The 18,105-nt window shown below is 54.4% G+C and overlaps 1 protein-coding gene across 6 annotated transcripts in view; it reads left to right on the plus strand.

Annotated features, from left to right (window-relative positions):
• Positions 1–18,105, plus strand: part of LOC102385555 (beta-arrestin-1) — a 96,784-nt gene that overhangs the window by 55,835 nt on the left and 22,844 nt on the right. For 3 of the 6 annotated variants that reach the window (XM_025191872.1, XM_025191871.1, XM_025191874.1), the window contains exons 1-4: positions 2,972–3,158; positions 7,636–7,680; positions 8,450–8,646; positions 16,940–16,999. In XM_025191872.1, coding sequence (XP_025047657.1) covers positions 2,987–3,158; positions 7,636–7,680; positions 8,450–8,646; positions 16,940–16,999 — 474 coding nt within the window. In that variant the 5' untranslated portion in view covers positions 2,972–2,986. Of the gene's footprint in view, positions 1–2,655; positions 2,717–2,971; positions 3,159–3,473; positions 4,919–7,635; positions 7,681–8,449; positions 8,647–9,717; positions 10,058–16,939; positions 17,000–18,105 lie in introns of those variants that run through there. The other 3 variants (XM_006035681.3, XM_025191873.1, XM_025191875.1) reach the window with 3 other exon arrangements.

The following is an 18,105-nucleotide window of genomic DNA, read 5'->3' on the forward strand; positions in this document are numbered from 1 at the left end:
CTTGGCACCCTGAGAAGAACCAGGCCTCATCCCGAGGTGAAAGAGCCGACTTCAAGAGAGGAGCTCCTTTGGTTGCGAGGAGAACTGGAAATGAGTATGGCATGCCAACAAAGCCGTATGGGACTGCACATGATACCCCAGCTACCCACACAGGCCCTGCCAGACAGGGGATTTACTTATTAGGCTTATTAACGCATTCAGGATAAGCAGATTAACTTGAGCTATGGTTTGATGGATGTACCTGGCCGGAGCCTGGCAGTGTTCCCGGTTGGATGCATTTGCTGCGAACCCTGATGCAGGGGTGGGTGGTACCCTCACATGAGTTTTGGTCTCCTCATCTCAAAAAGGATGTAGTAAGATTAAAAAAGGCACGGAGAAGAGCAACCCAAATAATTGGGGATATAGAGCAGCTGCCGTACTAGGAAAGACTAGAAAGGCTGGGTGAGACTCTTCAGTTTGGAAAGACGGCGGCTGAGGAGGGATATGGTAGAGGTCTATACGATCACGAAGGGTGTGGACCAAATGACAACTGCTACTTGCCGTGTCCCAGATGCTGGAACTAGGGAGCGCTCGTTGAAATAAATAGGCGATGAGCTTAAAATGAACTTGGAGAAAGGGCTTTTTCACTCGCTGCGTTGTTAACCTGTGGGACTCACTGCCGCAGGAAGCTGTCGGGGCAGATAGCATAGCCAGGTTCAGAAAGGGGCTAGACCAATTCATGGCTGATCAGTCTATTAATAGGTATTAAACACACCAATGAGGGCTGTATTCTCTGGCATCTCTAAACCAATGATGGTGGATGCGAGGAAGAGTAAGGCGGGTCACTCAAGACCAGGGGTTTTAGACCTGCGACACCCCTGGGTAGATCAAGACCCCCTTGGGAAAACACCAGCTCTTACCTGTCACTCTTTTTTTTTGGAGAAATAATAGAGCAGGTTTTCTGCTGCAAAGTTCTTCAAAAGACCCCAACTATGAATTCCTGTTTGCAATCTCGGGCTAGGGACGGACATTACACATAAACCGGTTTAAGTGATCAGAAACTGGTTTAAACCTGGAACAGAACAGATGTTCAGGGCACATAAACCAGTTTGAAAAGGGCTGAAACCGGTTTGAGACAAACCTGGTCGAATGTAGTCTCAGACTTAACAAACCGGTTGATGCAATGTCTGTCCCAGACCTGGGTGTATCTTGCACATCCCGTTTGCACACCTAGCGGTGCTAATGCTGTGCGGCCTCCTGGGGCACCCTGTTGAGAATCACTGCTCTAGATACACCCTCTAAAGCATCTCTCCTGGCACTGTCAGGCAGGCGAGTGGGCTAATGGTGGACATACAACCGCACTGGGTTCAAGTGCCGGTGGATTGCCGGGGGCAGTAGTCTCAGTACTGTCAACCCTGCTGTCTGGGTGGCTCTAGAGACTGAACCACGACCTCCAAAGCTGAGAGCATGAATGTCGACCGGTTGCATTGTGTAGCTGCTCCTTGAGGCTTCGGTCTGGTGCAGAGCCATGGGGGGTAGGCAGTGATAACCCACCCTGATCACTGGGTTGTTGGCAGGCCAGGAAATCTTCCATCCAGTGAAGCTTGTGCTTCATGTGCATATTATGCCTGAGTCTCCCCCGGAGTTGGCTCCTTCCAGGGATGTTTTGCACAGGTCCGTGAAGCCCAGGGCAGCAGACACAGACCTAGTTTTCCATCCCTGGCAGCATCTACTGTGCAGCCAGGACCTGGGCTCACAGCACAGGGATGCTAAGCAGGGTGTTTCCCACTCCCAGCTCTCCTTCCAGATGTGGGCTGGAGGATCCACCACCTGCAAGGACTAATGGTCAAGCGAGGAGTCAAAAACAGGCACTGTGATGTAAAAGCAGAGCCAGAAGGAAGCTCATGAATGAGCCGCCTTGCTCATTGCTATACTCGCTACCGGAGCAGGCGATGCCTGGCGAGATAGCAGGTTCCTGTACCACCGGGGATGGGGATGGCAATGGCGATGCCCCCCAGGAGGCAGGTGGGGAATGTGTGGCCGACCCAGTGCTTTCCATGATTCGCTCTTGGTCAAGCTGCTATCTTTAGCAAGAGCCCTGTGTGCTTAAGGCGTGGGTTGCACCCCGAAAGCGTGGGTCACACCATTGCACACAGCGAGCGCTGCTGCGATGTTCCTCGAGGCCTGTCTCCATAGCATCCCTGACCTGCCAGGACGGGTCCGACCCTCCTGGCCAGGCAGCCAGCAAACAGAGGAAAAGGGTGCTCGGGGGCCGTGCAGGGTTGCAGGCAAGTTCACTCTCACAGCCCCCTCTTTGTCCTGCCGCTTTGAGCCCAAATATTCCACATTGGATGGAGAAGAGCTTGCCTGCCCCTGACCTGCTACCCCAGGGATGATACCCCACTATCCCCTGGAAACTATATTAAAAAGTGCCCCCCCTAAACCTCCCCATGCCACCCCACATTCAGGTCCTGTCCCACCGCTGTAGACATCGTGTCCTGGAGACGCCGTCACTCTCCCTCGCCCCATTAATCCCAATTTGAACATTAGTTTCGCCTTCTCCAGTGGAACAGAAGCGACCAGGGGGGTTTATATGGGATTGGGCCTTGTGGAGCACGGGCACCGGCTGCTTGTCTGCTCCGTCCCTGATTCCCTTTGTGTCCCCTCTCCCTGCAGCTCACAGTCTACCTTGGGAAGAGGGACTTCGTGGACCACATAGACATGGTGGATCCTGTTGGTAAGTGGCTGCTTGGCTTGGTTCACCTGGTGGGATTCCCAATGCAAAGAGCAGCCCAGCCCGGGATGCGGGTGCAGAGGTGCTTTGGCTTTGTGCTGTCTCCAAGGACAGCGCGTACCGAACGGGGGGGCTTATGCAACAGCCTTGCCGTAGCTGTAATTAGACAGGAGGGTTAGAGATTTTCCACATCAGCAAGTTTCCCCGGTCGTGGCTGGAGTGCGCTCTCATGCCCATCCTACCCACTCGAAGGGAACATCAGCTAGCGGTTGGATGGGTCTGGACTTTGCAGAGAGGATGGTGACGACGAAGAAGCCTGCAGCACCCAGGGGCTGCAGCCGGGATCCAAGCCCAAGCGTGCAGGGTGCTGTTTCAATACATCATAGAGGACAGTTCATGCCACTGCCTCGTTTCAGACCAGACCCGACGAATCTCGGAAGGGAGGGTGAGAGTCGTGCCAGTAAGAGTGTGCATTTGCACAGGGCAGCTAGACGAGGCGTCTGGTCAATGAATTACCATGCCCCAATGTTTGTGCTGCAATAAATGACAAAATGCTGATGAATGCAAGAGAGAGGAGCTGTTCCAGCTGGCTGGCTGCCTGGCCCGCTGCTTATCCAGCAAAGCGGGTGTTGAGGAAGAAGGTAGGAGGAGGGAGAGCAGTGGCTGTAGGTACGAGGTCTGGTTATAGAGGCAAACCAGCGGGATGCGTGCTGCGGACCGCCCAGCCATCTCTTACACCAAGCAGTGGCTGTAGGTACGATGTCTGCTTATAGAGGCAAACCAGTGGGATGCGTGCTGCGGGCCGTCCAGCCATCTCTTACACCAGTGCAGCCGGGGTTTGCACCGTGCCAGCTGTGCCTGGGCAGCTGCTGTGGTAGGGGCAGGCATCCAACCCTGCTCTCCCTGGCAAACCTCCCGTCGATGGCAGCATGTGAAGGATCAGGATATCGGGCGGTTGCTAAAGTGCACGATCAATTGGAAGTTGGCATCCCGACAGGCATGGGAGCCTGCCTCCATCGAACCCAGCCTGGCTTGGAGCGACCTGGTTTCTGTGCGTGCTGAGGCTGGGGTGGGGGGCCCAGGAAAACCGGGGCTCTAGGTGTGAAGGGGGCGCAGGGAACTATTTTTCCTGTCTGTGAGAAGACTTTGGGATGTGCAGGCCCAGGCTGCAGCCTGTGGTCCCAGGAATGAGATGTATTGAGCTCCTGGCAGGGTGAGACGTGACTGATGGAGAGGGATTGAAAGAGTCCAGACCTGTTTGCAGGGCACACGGGGAGATCCTTTCCCAGGGATTTCCTTCTATTACTTCTTATCTATATGAAAGGAGCACCTGGAAACCCCTGCTGAGATCAGAGGCCCGTAGCATCGGTTGCTCTTCACACCACTGGGAGCAGGCCGTGTCCCGAAGAGCCGAACATCTGGAGAGGCACCGGTTGTGTTGTCCTGCCCACCATAGATGCAAGGGGCAAGAAGACTTGCCCAAGGTTGCACGGGAAGCTTGTGGCAGAGCCAGGAACCGGCCCCAGATCTCCTGTGACCCCGCCAGCCCTTGTGCAATCCCTTGTGTAAAGTTTTCAGGAGGGCCGAAGGGCCAGATCCGAGAGGCAGTTACAGCGGCAACGCTGAGCATTCACACGCCTAAAATTTAGGAGCTTGGTCCTGGGCGTGGAGCCCACAAAACCTGGGGAGGCACCTACCTCCTCTGCACTTTAAATAGAGAGACAGAGTCACCTGGGCCCTCGACCCACCGAGCCCCTGCTTTACAGTGGGGTAAGAGGCACCGTTGGCACTGCTGGAAATCTGGAGCAATGCCATGGAAAGCAATGGCTTGATTCAGGATTATGCTTCAGATGCCGGGGGGGGCAGGACCCGGTCGAATGAAGCTGCATCAGACTGAGGGAGATGTGCCTCTGGCCTATATGGTGCAGGCTGGTCTGAAAAGGGCTTTATCCCCTGGATGCCCGCTGCCCGCCACACCCTTTTAAGGTTGAGTTTGGAGAGGTGAAAGACAGGGTGCAGCAAGGAGGCTGCCGATCCATTAGGCAGGCCGAGCTAGTGGCCGCAGTCTGCAGAAGCCACAAATGTGTCTGAAAGGAAAGCCAGAGACCATGAGATGTGAAACCTCCCCTCCCCTTGTCCCCTCTCCAGTAGCTAATGACTGGAGCCCAGGTCCCCTGTGCCAGGTCCCGGCAGAAATCGGAGACGGTAAGGAACACAAGCGTCTTAGCGGGATTTGCTTAGCCCTATTGCTTGGGGCATCGTCATAGGGACTTTGCAACGTGTGTGAAAAAGGCTTGGCTCTTGGGCATTGCAGCGGCAAAACGGGGTCTTCAGAAACTCCCGCCGGCCCCTGGCAGCAAGAATCAGAGCATTTCAGGTTGTTGTTACCTTTTTTCATTATGCATCTCCGAGGCCGCTAGCTTTCCGGTTTAATTACCCAGGGCGGCAGAGAATATTGCTTCTCCATTATCTCCCACCCCATATGTAATGCTCTTCTCCTCGTATCTAATTACAGTCCTGCTTTGATTACCCATTAGCTAGGGAAGAAAAAAAAAAAACCCAAGAAAACCCTTTTTCAGACTTCCAATTTCTCCACCCTGGGAATCTGCAGACCTGACTCACCCCCCCATCCAGTTTCTTTGTTCTGGGGAGAGCCGTTCACCCTGGCTCAGCCGCATCGGATGCAGAGTCGTTCGCTTGGTTTTCATCCGCTGCCCCTCCCCGCAACCCAAATGGCTAAGACGCCATTAATGTCAGCGTGTAGGAAGGGCCCCGACTACACTGCGTTGGTTGTGGATTGGAGCCAGACGTCTCTGCAGACCGACCTCTTTGCTTCTGCCCATCGGTGTGCATGGCCCAAGGAGCGGCGGGTCTCAAGGAGCACGGCCGTGGATTCGAGGGTCTAGTTTTACCACTGAGATGGAAGCACCCGGAGCTGAGCGTGCCTCGTTCTGCGGGCAAAACATCGCCAGAGCCAGATGCGGGCACCTTCATTCTCCGTGAATCTGAGCCACCTCGTCAGCCCCGCTGGCTCCTCTCTGCCTTCCCGGCACCTCCCTGCCCCTGCCATGCCATCCTGCATTCACGCCTTCGCCCACCACAGAAACTCATACGAAGTCAGGAAGGGGCGGCAGGTCTGCCTGGGAGGCGAGGCGATGTTTCCGTGCAGTGCATTAGCCTCGAGGGACTTGCTGCTCCAGTCTAGCATGGGACTGAGGAGTTTGTCCAGCATGCCAGCGCCGTGGGGAAAAGCGCAGAGGCAACCAGGTGCAGGAAGTTGAAGCCTTCTGCCCAGCCTGGCGTGCGGTGGACGCTGTACAGCTCGAAGCCGTATGTGCCACCCGGTCCGGCAGTCCTCAGAGGCCTGGGTACAGCTCGCAGAAGGAAGCTGGAGCATATACCTTCTTTGGGGCAGGCCAGGAGAAAGGCCATGAGACTCAGATGGGTCTGGAGTGGCGAATGCTTTCCATCGCTCCAGAGAGCGATAGGCCTGCTCTTCTCTTCCATGGACAGGAGAGCCGTCATGCCGTGACCAGGGCTGGCCGGTTTGCTGTGGGATAGGCAGGACACAGCCAGGCGTGTCATAGGCATGGGGACAGGCTAGGCTTTCCTCTCTGGGCACTGCACTATTAACCGGCAAACATGGGTCTCAGCACCACGTGCACGTGAGGGTAATTCCTCTCCCTGTGCATTCACAAACGAGCTGGGAAAGCAAAGCTGCAATGCCATGATCCCAGCAGACAGAGCAGCAACAAAACATAGGTTCGGGGGGCTGTCAGTTGTAGCCGAAGAAGGGCGTTTGCACCCAAAAACTTGCAAAGAACAATTTTTTCAACTCTTTAGTTAGTCTAATAAAAGATATCACATTTACCCAAAGACAGCGTGGGTTGTCACTCAGCGCCCTGATTTGCATTTGCAAAGAGGACCCTTTTCTCTCCATTCACAGGGCCGATACATCAGGCCCTGAGTCACGTCCTCCTTCGTCCTTATGTCACCCGCTGTTCGGCGCATGCTACACAGCCCCCTCCCGGCTTGATCCACAGCTGCTGCCACCTCCCACCTGGGGACGAGTCCCTTGGCAGCAGCTGCAGTCTCATGTCCACGGCCCTGCAGGCCCTGGGGCTCGGGGATGCCCAGGCAGGCTCTCACTGGATGCAGGAGAGCCCCAGCTTGCCCGGGAACCCGGGGCTTGACCTTGTTTGTCTGCTTGATCCTCAGTAATAGCTAGCAGGAGTCTTGCAGCAGCCCAGAGAGGACAAGCACAGCAGAGCTCATTGGAGTCGGGTGTTTTTGGGGATGCAGCCTTCACCCCGGGCTGCCTGGCCCAAGGCTGGGCTGTCTGAGCCTTGTCCCAGGGATGGCCGGGCAGAATGGGAGAAATCCTGCAAGGCTGGAGAAGCAGGTCCCAGTCTGACTCAGAGCATAGCAACCACCAACAACGGCATGTGGCACTTGGTCCATGCCCCGGAGATGCTAGGTTGGCGCCTGGAGGGCTGACTCGGGCTGGCAATGACGGGCTTCAGGTCAGCATGGCAGCAGATAGGATTCAGGTGTGATGGTGACTACTGAGGCAGCAGGTGCTGCTGCAGAGGGAAGCAATGTGGTGTCGAGGGGCTCAGGACCAGTGGGTACCAAGCTGGGCACCAAGAGGGTACCAGTGTGTACCAAGCTGGGTCTCGAGGGCTCCTTGACCCTAACAGCAGCTCTGACATGGGTGCATCACTTACCCACTCCACATCCTTCAGTTTTCCCAGCTGCACAGTAAGGATAACGCTGACTTTCCCCGGGGAAGGGCAGTGCGTGGGGCTCACTTGTCCCATCAGGGTGGTGCTGGACTGCTGGGAGCAGAGGGAGCTGGGCTCACGAGCCCCATGGGCAGGGAGGCTGGTTGTGTTACTAATGCAGTCTGCCCTCTCTTTCAGATGGCGTCGTGCTGGTGGACCCAGAGTACCTGAAGGAAAGGAAAGGTAATGTCTGTCAATTTTATCCCAGCTGCCTCGAAAGTGTTTAACTGGGGTTTTCCAAACTAGCAACCCAGGCAAAGGAAGATCAACTGCATTACTGCTCTGGGCTCATGGACAAGCAGGGCTGCTGGGGCTCTCCAGAGATCAGCAAGGCCAAGCCCTGCCAGGCACAGCCCTTGCTCATACACACACTCAGGGATGGAGATCATGGATACAAGTGTGTGCTGTGGAGGATTTGCACACCCACAGGCTTTACCACCCCCTCCCCACCCCAGCAAGGACCCTGAGCTCCTGCCAGAAACGCGGTCACATTTATATGACGGCAAAGGAGAGTTGATCGCCCCTCCAGCTCCCATCACCAGCTGCCTCTGCTGAGAGTGGGGGGCAGCATGGCAACACTGATTATTATTTAGGCGCTTTAGACCAGGAGTTGCCCCCACCCCACCCCTGGGACAAGCTTTAAGCCCACTTGCAAGCTGCCATTAGTCCATTTGGGGCCACGGTGCCTCATTTGGGAAGTGCTGCATGAGCGGTGGTTGCGGCCAGACCAACGGCATGGGAATAGGGGCATCGAGCCCAGGGGGTCAAATCCCAGCTGCGATTCTGGGTTGTCGTTTAATCCGTCACTTCACTGTGCATGGGGTTAATGACCCTTCCTTTCACCCACCTTTGTCTCTCTGCGGGGACTTCCTCGGTGTCTGCGGCTCGTCTGCATACAGCACCCGGATACCAGGACTGAGGGTCCCCCTGTCCTGCCTTCTCTCCCCTGCAGTCTTTGTGACGCTGACCTGTGCCTTCCGCTATGGCCGGGAGGACCTGGACGTGCTGGGACTGACCTTCCGCAAGGACCTTTTCGTGGCCAACATCCAGGCCTTCCCCCCGATCCCGGAGGAGAAGAAGCCCCTGACGCGCCTGCAGGAGAGGCTGATTAAGAAGCTGGGCGAGCATGCCTACCCCTTCACCTTCGAGGTAGGAGTTCTCCTCTCCCCTGCATCCCCTTTCCCCCTTGCACCCGGTCTCGGCCACCCAGCTAACACCAGGACTTGGCCGAGATGTGCCCATAGAAATGCGGGCACCGCTGGGAGCGCCGGCAGCTCCGTACTTGGAGCTCTGCCTTCTCCGGCTGCATCTCCACCCTGCTGCTGCATTGCTGGCGCTGCCTACAGCAGAGGCTGTGGTGTAGGAAGGCTCCTGCAGCATGGAGGTAAAAGCACCACCATCGTGCCCCCTCCCAGAGCAAAGTGCCAGAGTCTGGAAGGGATGAGCAGCAGGCAGGTTTGCACCCCCAGGCCTCTGGATTTAAAGGCACTTCTGGAGATAAAAGGGGCTGGGGGTGCTTCTCATGCTCCCGCTGAGAGGAGAGCTCTTTATTTATCAGACCATTTGGGGACGGGCTGCCTGGTGCTCACTGATGTGTCGTGCCCACGTGTTTGTCCCCATCTGGACCCTGCCCTGAAGGCCTTATGGTCCAAGGACCTGCTGAAGTCACCATTGGCCTTGGGCTCTGGGTCTGTCCGCAAAGCGCCGTGAGACGTTCGCAGGCTTATTAAACTCCTTTGCTAATGAAGGTGACAGATGGCAGGTCCTGCCTATGTCCGTCCTACACATATGCGCATGAATTGCTTTGGATGCAGAACGCCTGCAACGTGCGGAGGTGGATAGGCTAAAAATGTGGAGGAAAAAGGGCAGCGGTTAGGTGGGATTCCCCTGCCCTGGACAAAGACAGACTCAAGGGAAGTGGACAGCCGGTTAGGAGAAGGTTAGCTCTGTGCATGACTCAAGTGTGGACTGGCTTTGGCAGGAGAGATGGAGGAAAGGGGCCGAGAGCCGTCAAGGAGGTGGTGGAACAGGAGCGCGTAATGACAGCAAACGATGCGAGAGGCAGACAATGGACTGACTGGATCTTGGATCGCGTCCCAGAGCTAAATGTGGAATATATTCCCCCTGCAAGTCAGTCATTAGACAGGCAGCAGCCAGAGAGAGGTGGGCAGAAGTGAATGGAAAAAAAGAGGGGGGTTTATGAGAGGAGCACGTGGTGGGGGGTGGGGAAGAAAGGTGGCAAATTATAAGTGGCTTGTCAGAGAAGAATTGAGCAGAGAAAGAGAGAGTCTAATTACAGCTGTACGGGAACAGGGTGTTCACATGATGTGCGTTCAAGCAAAGATCGAAGGTAGGAGAGAGGCAAGTCCAGAGAGCAGGCTGTGAGTCATCTGATGAGCGCTGTGCACCGGGCTGGACGGAGATCAGGATGAAGCACAGCTTCACCGGGGAGGGGAGGGGAGAGGAGCATTCTCACCGTCGCAAGCCAGACAGAGGGGTAGAGCACGACGGCGTTTTGGGGTCATCGGTGCTCACAAAGCTAGCAGGCCAAATACGGCAGGTATAGAAAAGCAGGAGGGAGGGCTGTGCATCGTGAATATTTTCTCTTCTGTGCAGTGAGGATGTTGCATGGGGAATTCAGGAAAAGACTGGCAGCTGCCATCAGCTATGGGAGGGATTCAAGAAAATCCAGTTGTGAATATTATTATTATAGGTGTAATACCAGTGCACTCCCCAGATGGGAGTGTTACAGCAGCACTGTGTAAATTGGGTATTGACTCTGTTGCGCGACCAGGGATCCTTGAAAAACCAGTGCTGCCAAACTGGTTAGACCAGGGGTGGGCAAAATGCGGCCTTGGGGCCAGATGAGGCCTGCCAGGCTATCCTATCCAGCCTGCGGGGCTCCTAAAAAATTTAGAAAATTAATATCTGCTCCTGGCTGCCTGTCATGCAGTACCTCGTTGGCTTGCCAAAACTCAGTAAGTGGCTCTCCGCCCGAAATAATTGCCCGCCCCTGGGTTAGACCAATGGTTCATCTTGCCCGGTGGCCCATCCCCAACCGTGGTAGTAGTATACGCTTATAGGAAGAGCTATGGACAGGGTATATATACCATTGGCATATCCTCTTTGCCATCCACTATGATTTTCATAGATTTCATAGACATCAGGGCTGGAAGGGACCTCGGAAGATCATCGAGTCCAGCCCCCCGCCCAAAGGGCAGGAAGTCAGCTGGGGTCATAGGATCCCAGCAAGATAAGCATCCAGTTTCATCTTGAAGGTGTTCAATGAAGGCGCTTGAACCACCTCCAGTGGCAGGCTGTTCCAGACCTTGGGGGCTCGGACAGTAAAGAAATTCTTCCTTATGTCCAGCCTGAAACGATCTTGAAGTAGTTTGTGACCATTCGACCTCGTCATCCCTTGGGGCGCTCTGGTGAACAAACGTTCCCCCAGATGCTGGTGGTCACCCCTGATAAACTTGTAGGTGGCCATCAGATCACCCCTAAGCCTGCGCTTTTTCAGGCTAAAGAGCCCCAGGGCTCTCAGCCTGTCATCGTAGGGTCTGCTTCCCTGACCTCTGATCATGCGCGTGGCTCTTCTCTGGACTCTCTCAAGCTTCTCCACATCCTTTTTGAATTGTGGAGCCCAAAACTGGACACAGTACTCCAGCTGCGGCCTCACTAAGGCCGAGTACAGGGGGAGAATGACGTCCCGGGATTTGCTTGAGAAGCATCTATGGATGCAAGCCAGCGTTTTGGTCGCTTTACTAGCCGCAGCATCGCATTGCAGGCTCATGTTCATCTTGTGGTCAATGATGACCCCCAAGTCTCTTTCTTCCATAGTGCTAGCCCACATAGCACTGCCGATTGGGTTAGAGGATACAGCCCTGACTGGGCTGTTTAATAGTTTTAGTGGATCGGTTGCCCATGACTTTGTCTGGTCCCCTTTTTGAACCTGGCTATGCTATCTGCCTCTCCAACCTCCCGTGGCAATGAGTGCCACGAGTGAACTATGCACTACGAAAAAAAGCACTTTCTCGTGTTAGTTGTAAAGCTGTCTCCTGCTACTTTCAGTAGGTGCTCCCTAGTTCTAGTATCCCGGGATGTGGTGAATAACAGCTCCCTATTCACTTGGCCCAAACCCTTCGTGTTTCTCTAGATCTACCATATCCTTCCTCAGCCTTCTCCTTTTCAAACTGAAGAGTCCCAGCCTTTCTAGTCTCTTGTGGTGCATCTGCTCCAGGCCCCTGATCATCTCGGTTGCCCTTCCCTGTACCTTCTCTAATCCCACCACGTCCTTGTTGAGATGGAGAGACCAGAACGGTACCATTTGGTGGATGCACCATCGATTTGATGGGCACCTCTAAGCTGCTGAGAAAGATGGGAACATGCTCAACTCCCTGATACCTTGGTCCAAGTTATGGTCATTGCATTATATCCCCAAAATGTCAGCTGGTGGAAGGAAAATGTTAATGATAATACCAGGCTCTTCTACAACAGTGTTGTCCATCAGTCAGTCTCAAGGCTCTACATAAAAAAGATCAGCATCAATGGGTGTGTCTACATGTGTATTTAAGCACAACTGAATTTAATGTGAATTAAGTGATTTTTGGCAGATATCTACACGTGCAGGGACTTGGCACTAAAGTTAATGCCAAGGCCTTGCAGCCCTGTCATGTACCTCCAATGCAGGGGTGGGCAAAATGTGGCCCGGGGGCTGGATGCGGCCCGTCAGGCCATTCTATCCGGCCCACGGGGGCCCCTAAAAAACTTAGAAAATTAATATTTATCTGCCCCTGGCTGCCTATCATGCGACCCTCGATGGCTTGCCAAAACTCGGTAAGCGGCCCTCCGCCCAAAATAATTGCCCGCCCCTGCCCTAGTGACTGGGTAGACCCGGCACTAAAGTTAATGCCAGGTTGCATCTACACGTGCGTTAATGCACTTTAACTAATCACGCCTAAATATGATACCTGCATTTGGATGGCATGGCAGAGTCTCATTGCAAAGGCAGTTCATGTATAATTCATTTGCAAAAGAAGGGGCTGACTTCTGCCACATTTTGCTCTTGGTGAAGCAGCTTCTCTGCCGTTGTACTTTGGATCCTATATTCCTCCCTACCGTTGCAGCTCCGTGCAGCGTTCAGGTTCACTTCCTATGTCAAGCTGCACAGCGTTGCTATGAGCCATCCAAAAGCGGGGCAAAGTGATGCCTTGATTATAGAGTTTTTAATCCAATTTTGCAGCGCACTTGGCGGAGAGGTGCTCTCGCCGTGTCGGTTATTGTTACCAGGAAGACGTGAAACAGTCCCTCTGCACCCAGTTTTAATTGCACCGGTAATTGGCTCCATTAATTCCACCATTGTCTGGATTCCAAAGAGGAACAGTCAAAAGCAGTTGGCTAGGTAGGAGGCAAAGTCTGTCCCAACGGTACAGCAGGAAAGGCCTCCCATGTTAATTAAATAGTAACAACGGCAAAGCAAATTCTCTCGACCGTGAAAAGAAATGCATAATTACTCCCATTTATAATGGAGGGGTGTCAAGCTAGCAGCTGCCGAGTCCTGCCATCTTGCGGAGGCAGAAGGGTCCGGCTGAGAGGAGATCGCAGCTCTCCAGGAAGCAGGAGAGGCAGGTGATATTGCTAGCTCTGCCGCTGCCCACCTGGGTTTCATAGTTTCATAGTTGGTAGGGTTGGAAGGGACCTGAGCAGATCATCAAGCCCGCCCCCCCGCCATGGGCAGGTAAGGATGCTGGGGTCAAACGACCCCAGCAAGGTGTCTATCTAGCCTCCTTTTGAAGATCCCCAGGGTAGGAGCCAGCACCACTTCCCTTGGAAGTTGGTTCCAGATCCTAGCCGCCCTGACAGTGAAGTAGCGCCTCCTGATGTCTAGTCTGAATCTACTCTCTGTCAACTTATGGCCATTGTTCCTTGTTACCCCTGGTAGTGCTCGGGGGAACAGGGACTCTCCCATTGCCTGCTGGTCTCCCTTGGCCAGTTTATAGAAGGCCATCAGATCCCCTCTCAGCCTTCTCTTGTGGAGGCTGAACAGGTTCAGGTCCCATTGCCTCTCCTCGTAGGGCCTGTCCTGCTGTCCCCGGATCATGCGGGTGGCCCTCCTCTGGGACCTCTGCATGCTGGCCACATCCCTCCTGAAGTGCGGCACCCAGAACTGGACACAGTACTCCAACTGCGGCCTGACCAGTGTCGCGTAGAGGGGGAGGATCACCTCCCTGGACCTGCTCGAGATGCATCTTTGGATGCACGACAAGGTACAGTTGGCCCCACATTGGTGGTCCATGTTCATCTTGGAGTCAATACCGACTCCAAGATCCTTTTCTGCCTCTGCGCTGATGAGAAGGGAGTTCCCCAGCCTGTAGGTCTGCTGCTGGTTCTTCCCCCCCAGGTGCATCACCTTGCACTTGTCAGTGTTGAAACCCATCCTGTTCTCATCCGCCCACCCCTGTAACCTGTCTAGGTCCGATTGCAGCCTATTCCTCCCTTCTAGTGTGCCCACTTCCTCCCACATCTTAGTGTCATCTGCGAATTTGAACAGGGTGCTTTTTACTCCCTCGCCCAAGTTGCTGATGAAGATGTTGAACAGTGCATGCCCAAGGACCGAGCCCTGGGGGACCCCACTGCCTGCACCCCTCCAGGTCGAAAATGACCCGTCCACCACCACTGTCTGGGTGCGGCCCTCCAGCCAACTAGTGACCCATCTGACTGTGTAGGCATTGACACCACAGTCTCCTAATTTTTTAATGAGAATGGGGTGAGAGACAGTGTCGAAGGCCTTCCTGAAGTCCAGAAAGACTACGTCCACTGCTACCCCTGCGTCCAAGGATTTTGTGACCTGGTCGTAGAAGGCCACCAGGTTGGTCTGACAGGACCTGCCTCGAATGAACCCGTGTTGGTTGTCCCTAAGCCTAACCTCCCCTGCCGGCCCCTCGCGGATGTGCTCCTGGATAATTTTCTCAAAGAGCTTCCCCAGGACCGAGGTAAGACTAACAGGCCTATAATGTCCTGGGTCCTCCTTCCTCCTTTTTTTGACCATGGGCAAGTTACTTAGCCATCAACTTTCTTTCCTCTCTTTCTGTGCCCAGTCTGTGTCTCTCCTTGCGTGTACACCACGGGACCCTGCTGTAATCCAAAGAACAATAGTTTTGGGTTTTTTCTGGCCCCACCTCCTTTGCACGAGATCAGACCCATACTCGAAGGGCCTTTTCTGACTCGGGTCTCCTTGGAAGCAATACTGATAAAATCAGCGTTTCGCCAAAACTTATTCACGGTAACCACATGTAAGGTGCCTCGTGTCCGCTATAGACACGTTATGGCTTCATGCTTCCTCCACGTGTCATCTCCATGATTTCACTCGTAAATCTGGAACGAAAAATAAAGTCAGGCGCACGTCTCTACAAGAACAGTCACGAACTTCCCCCACTTCTGGGCTTCTGTACGGCATTTCCTCCTTCCCCTTGTCCAGCCTGGATTATTGGGCTATTGAAGGTTAAATTGAGCAGCTTTCTATTAGAGTGAGTCCCAGACATCAGCCTCGAGGCAAAAAAAAAAAAGTGCTTGAATAAAGCCCTCCCACCATCTTAGGGGACATTTCTGCTTTCAGGGCAGTGCTAATCGTGCTCATTAAGCATCAGGCCCCTGCAGTCCACGCAGATTACAGCTGCTTTTTCAGCTCGCTGCAGACTGGGAGCGCATGGGAAAAGCTTCCTTGGCCTCCTTAGAATAGGAGCGCGTCTTAAAATGGAAGTTAGGACTGTGCAAAACCTAAAAAGAGCTTGCTGACATGATCTATCCCCACCCTTACTTGTTTAATCCGGCCCGACAATGTTTCCGGCAGCGTGTGCTGCTGGGTTTTGTGCGTCCTTGTTCTGAAGTAGAGCTGCCCTCGTGTGGGGAAGCTATTCCAGAGCTCGCAGATCGCACAGCTGGGCTGAGGTTTCCGTAGGCAGGCAGTCCGGCGTGCTTGCAAAGCACGCACCGGTCTGAGCACCCTGCAGATGCTGAGTGCAGGGGAGGAGGAGAGGTGTAGCCGGAGCAGCGGTGATACACCCAGCAGCGTCGCGTCTCTGAGCTGAGAGCCGTGCGGTGACATTAAAGGCCGCACATTGTAATAGCTGCTGTGTACGCAGCAGGGCATAGCTCACAGCCTCTACCCACCGGGCAAGGTCAAATGACAGCTGGATCCAGCACGGCTGAATTCAGCCTGGTTTCTACCCCTCCAGAGCAACTCTCTCAGGTTTAAACCAGTGTCCAATCCCTTAAACCAGCTTATGTGTAATGTCTGTCCCTAGCCTCACAGACCGTGTGTGGCATCCTTTCTTTAGGGCAGCGTTAGCCCCACATCTGGACGTGTGGGTTGCAGAGGTACTGGTTTACTGGGAAGAATGGAAAAGCACGCACCATTCCCCTTGCACGCGGCTGCAGCTTAATCCCCCTGGGATCATAAACACTCCCAAACCCTTGCAAAACAAACCAAATTCCTCCCCACCCCGCAGATTGAGGAGAGATTTATGCATTTGTAGACTCTTGGAGACTGATGGTTTAAAGGCACTGCCTCTGCACAGGAAAAGCCCTGAATCTAGATTCTGCTTAAATTAAAAAGGGATTCAATTAAGAAAGAAAATGAATTGGATCATTAAAGTCCTTAGCTTTTATTTTATTGGAGGGAAAACCATTCCTAACCCTCCTTTAAATACAGCATTGCTGATCTCATCATAAAAACCCAGCGGTCAAACTGGCTAGACTGTGACCAACCCTTGTAATGGCTCTTTGTGTTGTGGAAGTGCCTGGAAGCCGGGAGCAGAATAAGGTCCTGTGGTGCTGGGCATCACAGGGGACATTTTCAAAAGGGCCTGCAAGATTTGAGAGATTAAAGTGCATTAAAAGACAACGGGATCATGCGTCTAAGTTCCCGAAGAGCTTGTGAAAATGTGCACCTGGCTCTCTGCAGTCTAACGCAGGACAGCGGGTGCTGCCAAAGCTATGTGGGGCTTTCTAAGGAGCCCGATGCCCACTTGAGGGTGCGCCTGCTGCGGCATCCCTGGGTGGCCTTGTGCTTTGGGCTTTGATGGTCCAAACTGCTGAATAGTTTGGACCATCAAAGATCTCCTGCCAGGTGCAGAGCCCCGTCTCCCATGGGCGATGGGAGCACATTGCAGCTGGCAAGAGGCTGCCAGCCCTTTGCAGGTGCAGACCTCCCAGTGCCAGGGCCAAGTGCCTCCCTGGGGCTCCCCCGTTCACTAGGGCTGGATGCTGGATGCAGGTTTGGGACATTGAGGCCCCCCAGGAACTGCAGGACCAACACAGCTCTTCCTTCCCCCAAAAATGCCTCCCCTCCCTCCACCCCGCAGCTTAGCCGGTGCGCACGTTCGCGTGTGCATGGAGCAGAGCAGCAGGGGGCTGGATTATTTACACCCCATTTCTGTTTCAGATCCCTCCCAACCTGCCTTGTTCTGTCACCCTGCAGCCCGGGCCGGAGGACACGGGGAAGGTAAGTGTGCATTTGCACTCGGTTGATACTGGCTAGTAACTCGCAGCTCAGCCTGTGCGGTGTGGAGGCACAAAGACCAGACGGCTCAGATGAAACTAGGTTGCCTCCGGAGGAGGTGGGGTACATGGGGACAGCTGCCTAGAGAGAGGGGACATGTGTTTTCCCACTGAGCAGTTTTACCCCACGCCCTTCACTTGCTATGAGAGGTGCGATCTTGCGGAGGAGACCTTTTACTCTGACGGGGTGGCCAGGTGGAGGCTCTGCGCTTGGGTAATTTGTAGGCTGCATTTGCTTCCACTGCAAACAGAGGCAGGGTTTCTCTGTGGATCTGTGCATAATGGGAGCTCTCTCCCGGCTCTAGCGATGCTGGGGAGTGACATGGGAATAGCTTCACCCGTACAAACACCTCTGCAACTCCTGCAGGCCCCGGGCTGGGTTCTTCCCGTCTGGGGCAGCCTCAGCAGAGCAGCAGGGGATGCAACCCCAGTGATGCCTCCGGGACCCCATCGCCCTCAGGAGCTTCCCCAGGTGTAGCTGTTTGGCATCCAGACACAAAGCAGTAAGCAGCCGCGGTGAGGGGGAGACCTCAGCTCCCTCTCCCCCGGAGAGCTGGCTGGCTCTGCAGGGCACAGATGGATTAGACCCGCCCCAGCCGGCAGCCCCGGCTCCGATACGTGCAGAGCAAGAGCAGGCTATTTCCATGCAGACGTATTCCCAAGAATAGCCCTGTCAGACCAAAAGCTGGGTCGTCTCTGCATGAACTTGAATGATCCCAACAAAATAAAGTCCATCAGACTCGCCCCTCATGGCGTTTGCCTGTTGTCACCCAACCGGGCGAGCGCTGCCTGTCGTTCACCCTCCGCCGCGTGTGCAAACAGCCAGCAGGAGTTTTTCCGCAACGGAAAAAGTCTTGTTTTCGTCCCTCGTTCGCCGTCCCAACCCAGCAGCGAAGGCTTTGCTCTTCCAGAAATTATGCGCCTTTTGGATCCAGACCAGGCGCTGAAAATCTCAGGCGAGGGGTTAACTTTGCGGAAATGTGGAAACGGGCATGTCTTAGTCTGATTGCTTTGCTGCCTTAGTCGTAGCGGTTGCCACAAGTCCAGGGC

Source organism: Alligator sinensis, unplaced genomic scaffold (assembly GCF_000455745.1).
Source record: "Alligator sinensis unplaced genomic scaffold, ASM45574v1 scaffold1931_1, whole genome shotgun sequence".
Classification (NCBI taxonomy): Eukaryota; Metazoa; Chordata; order Crocodylia; family Alligatoridae; genus Alligator; species Alligator sinensis.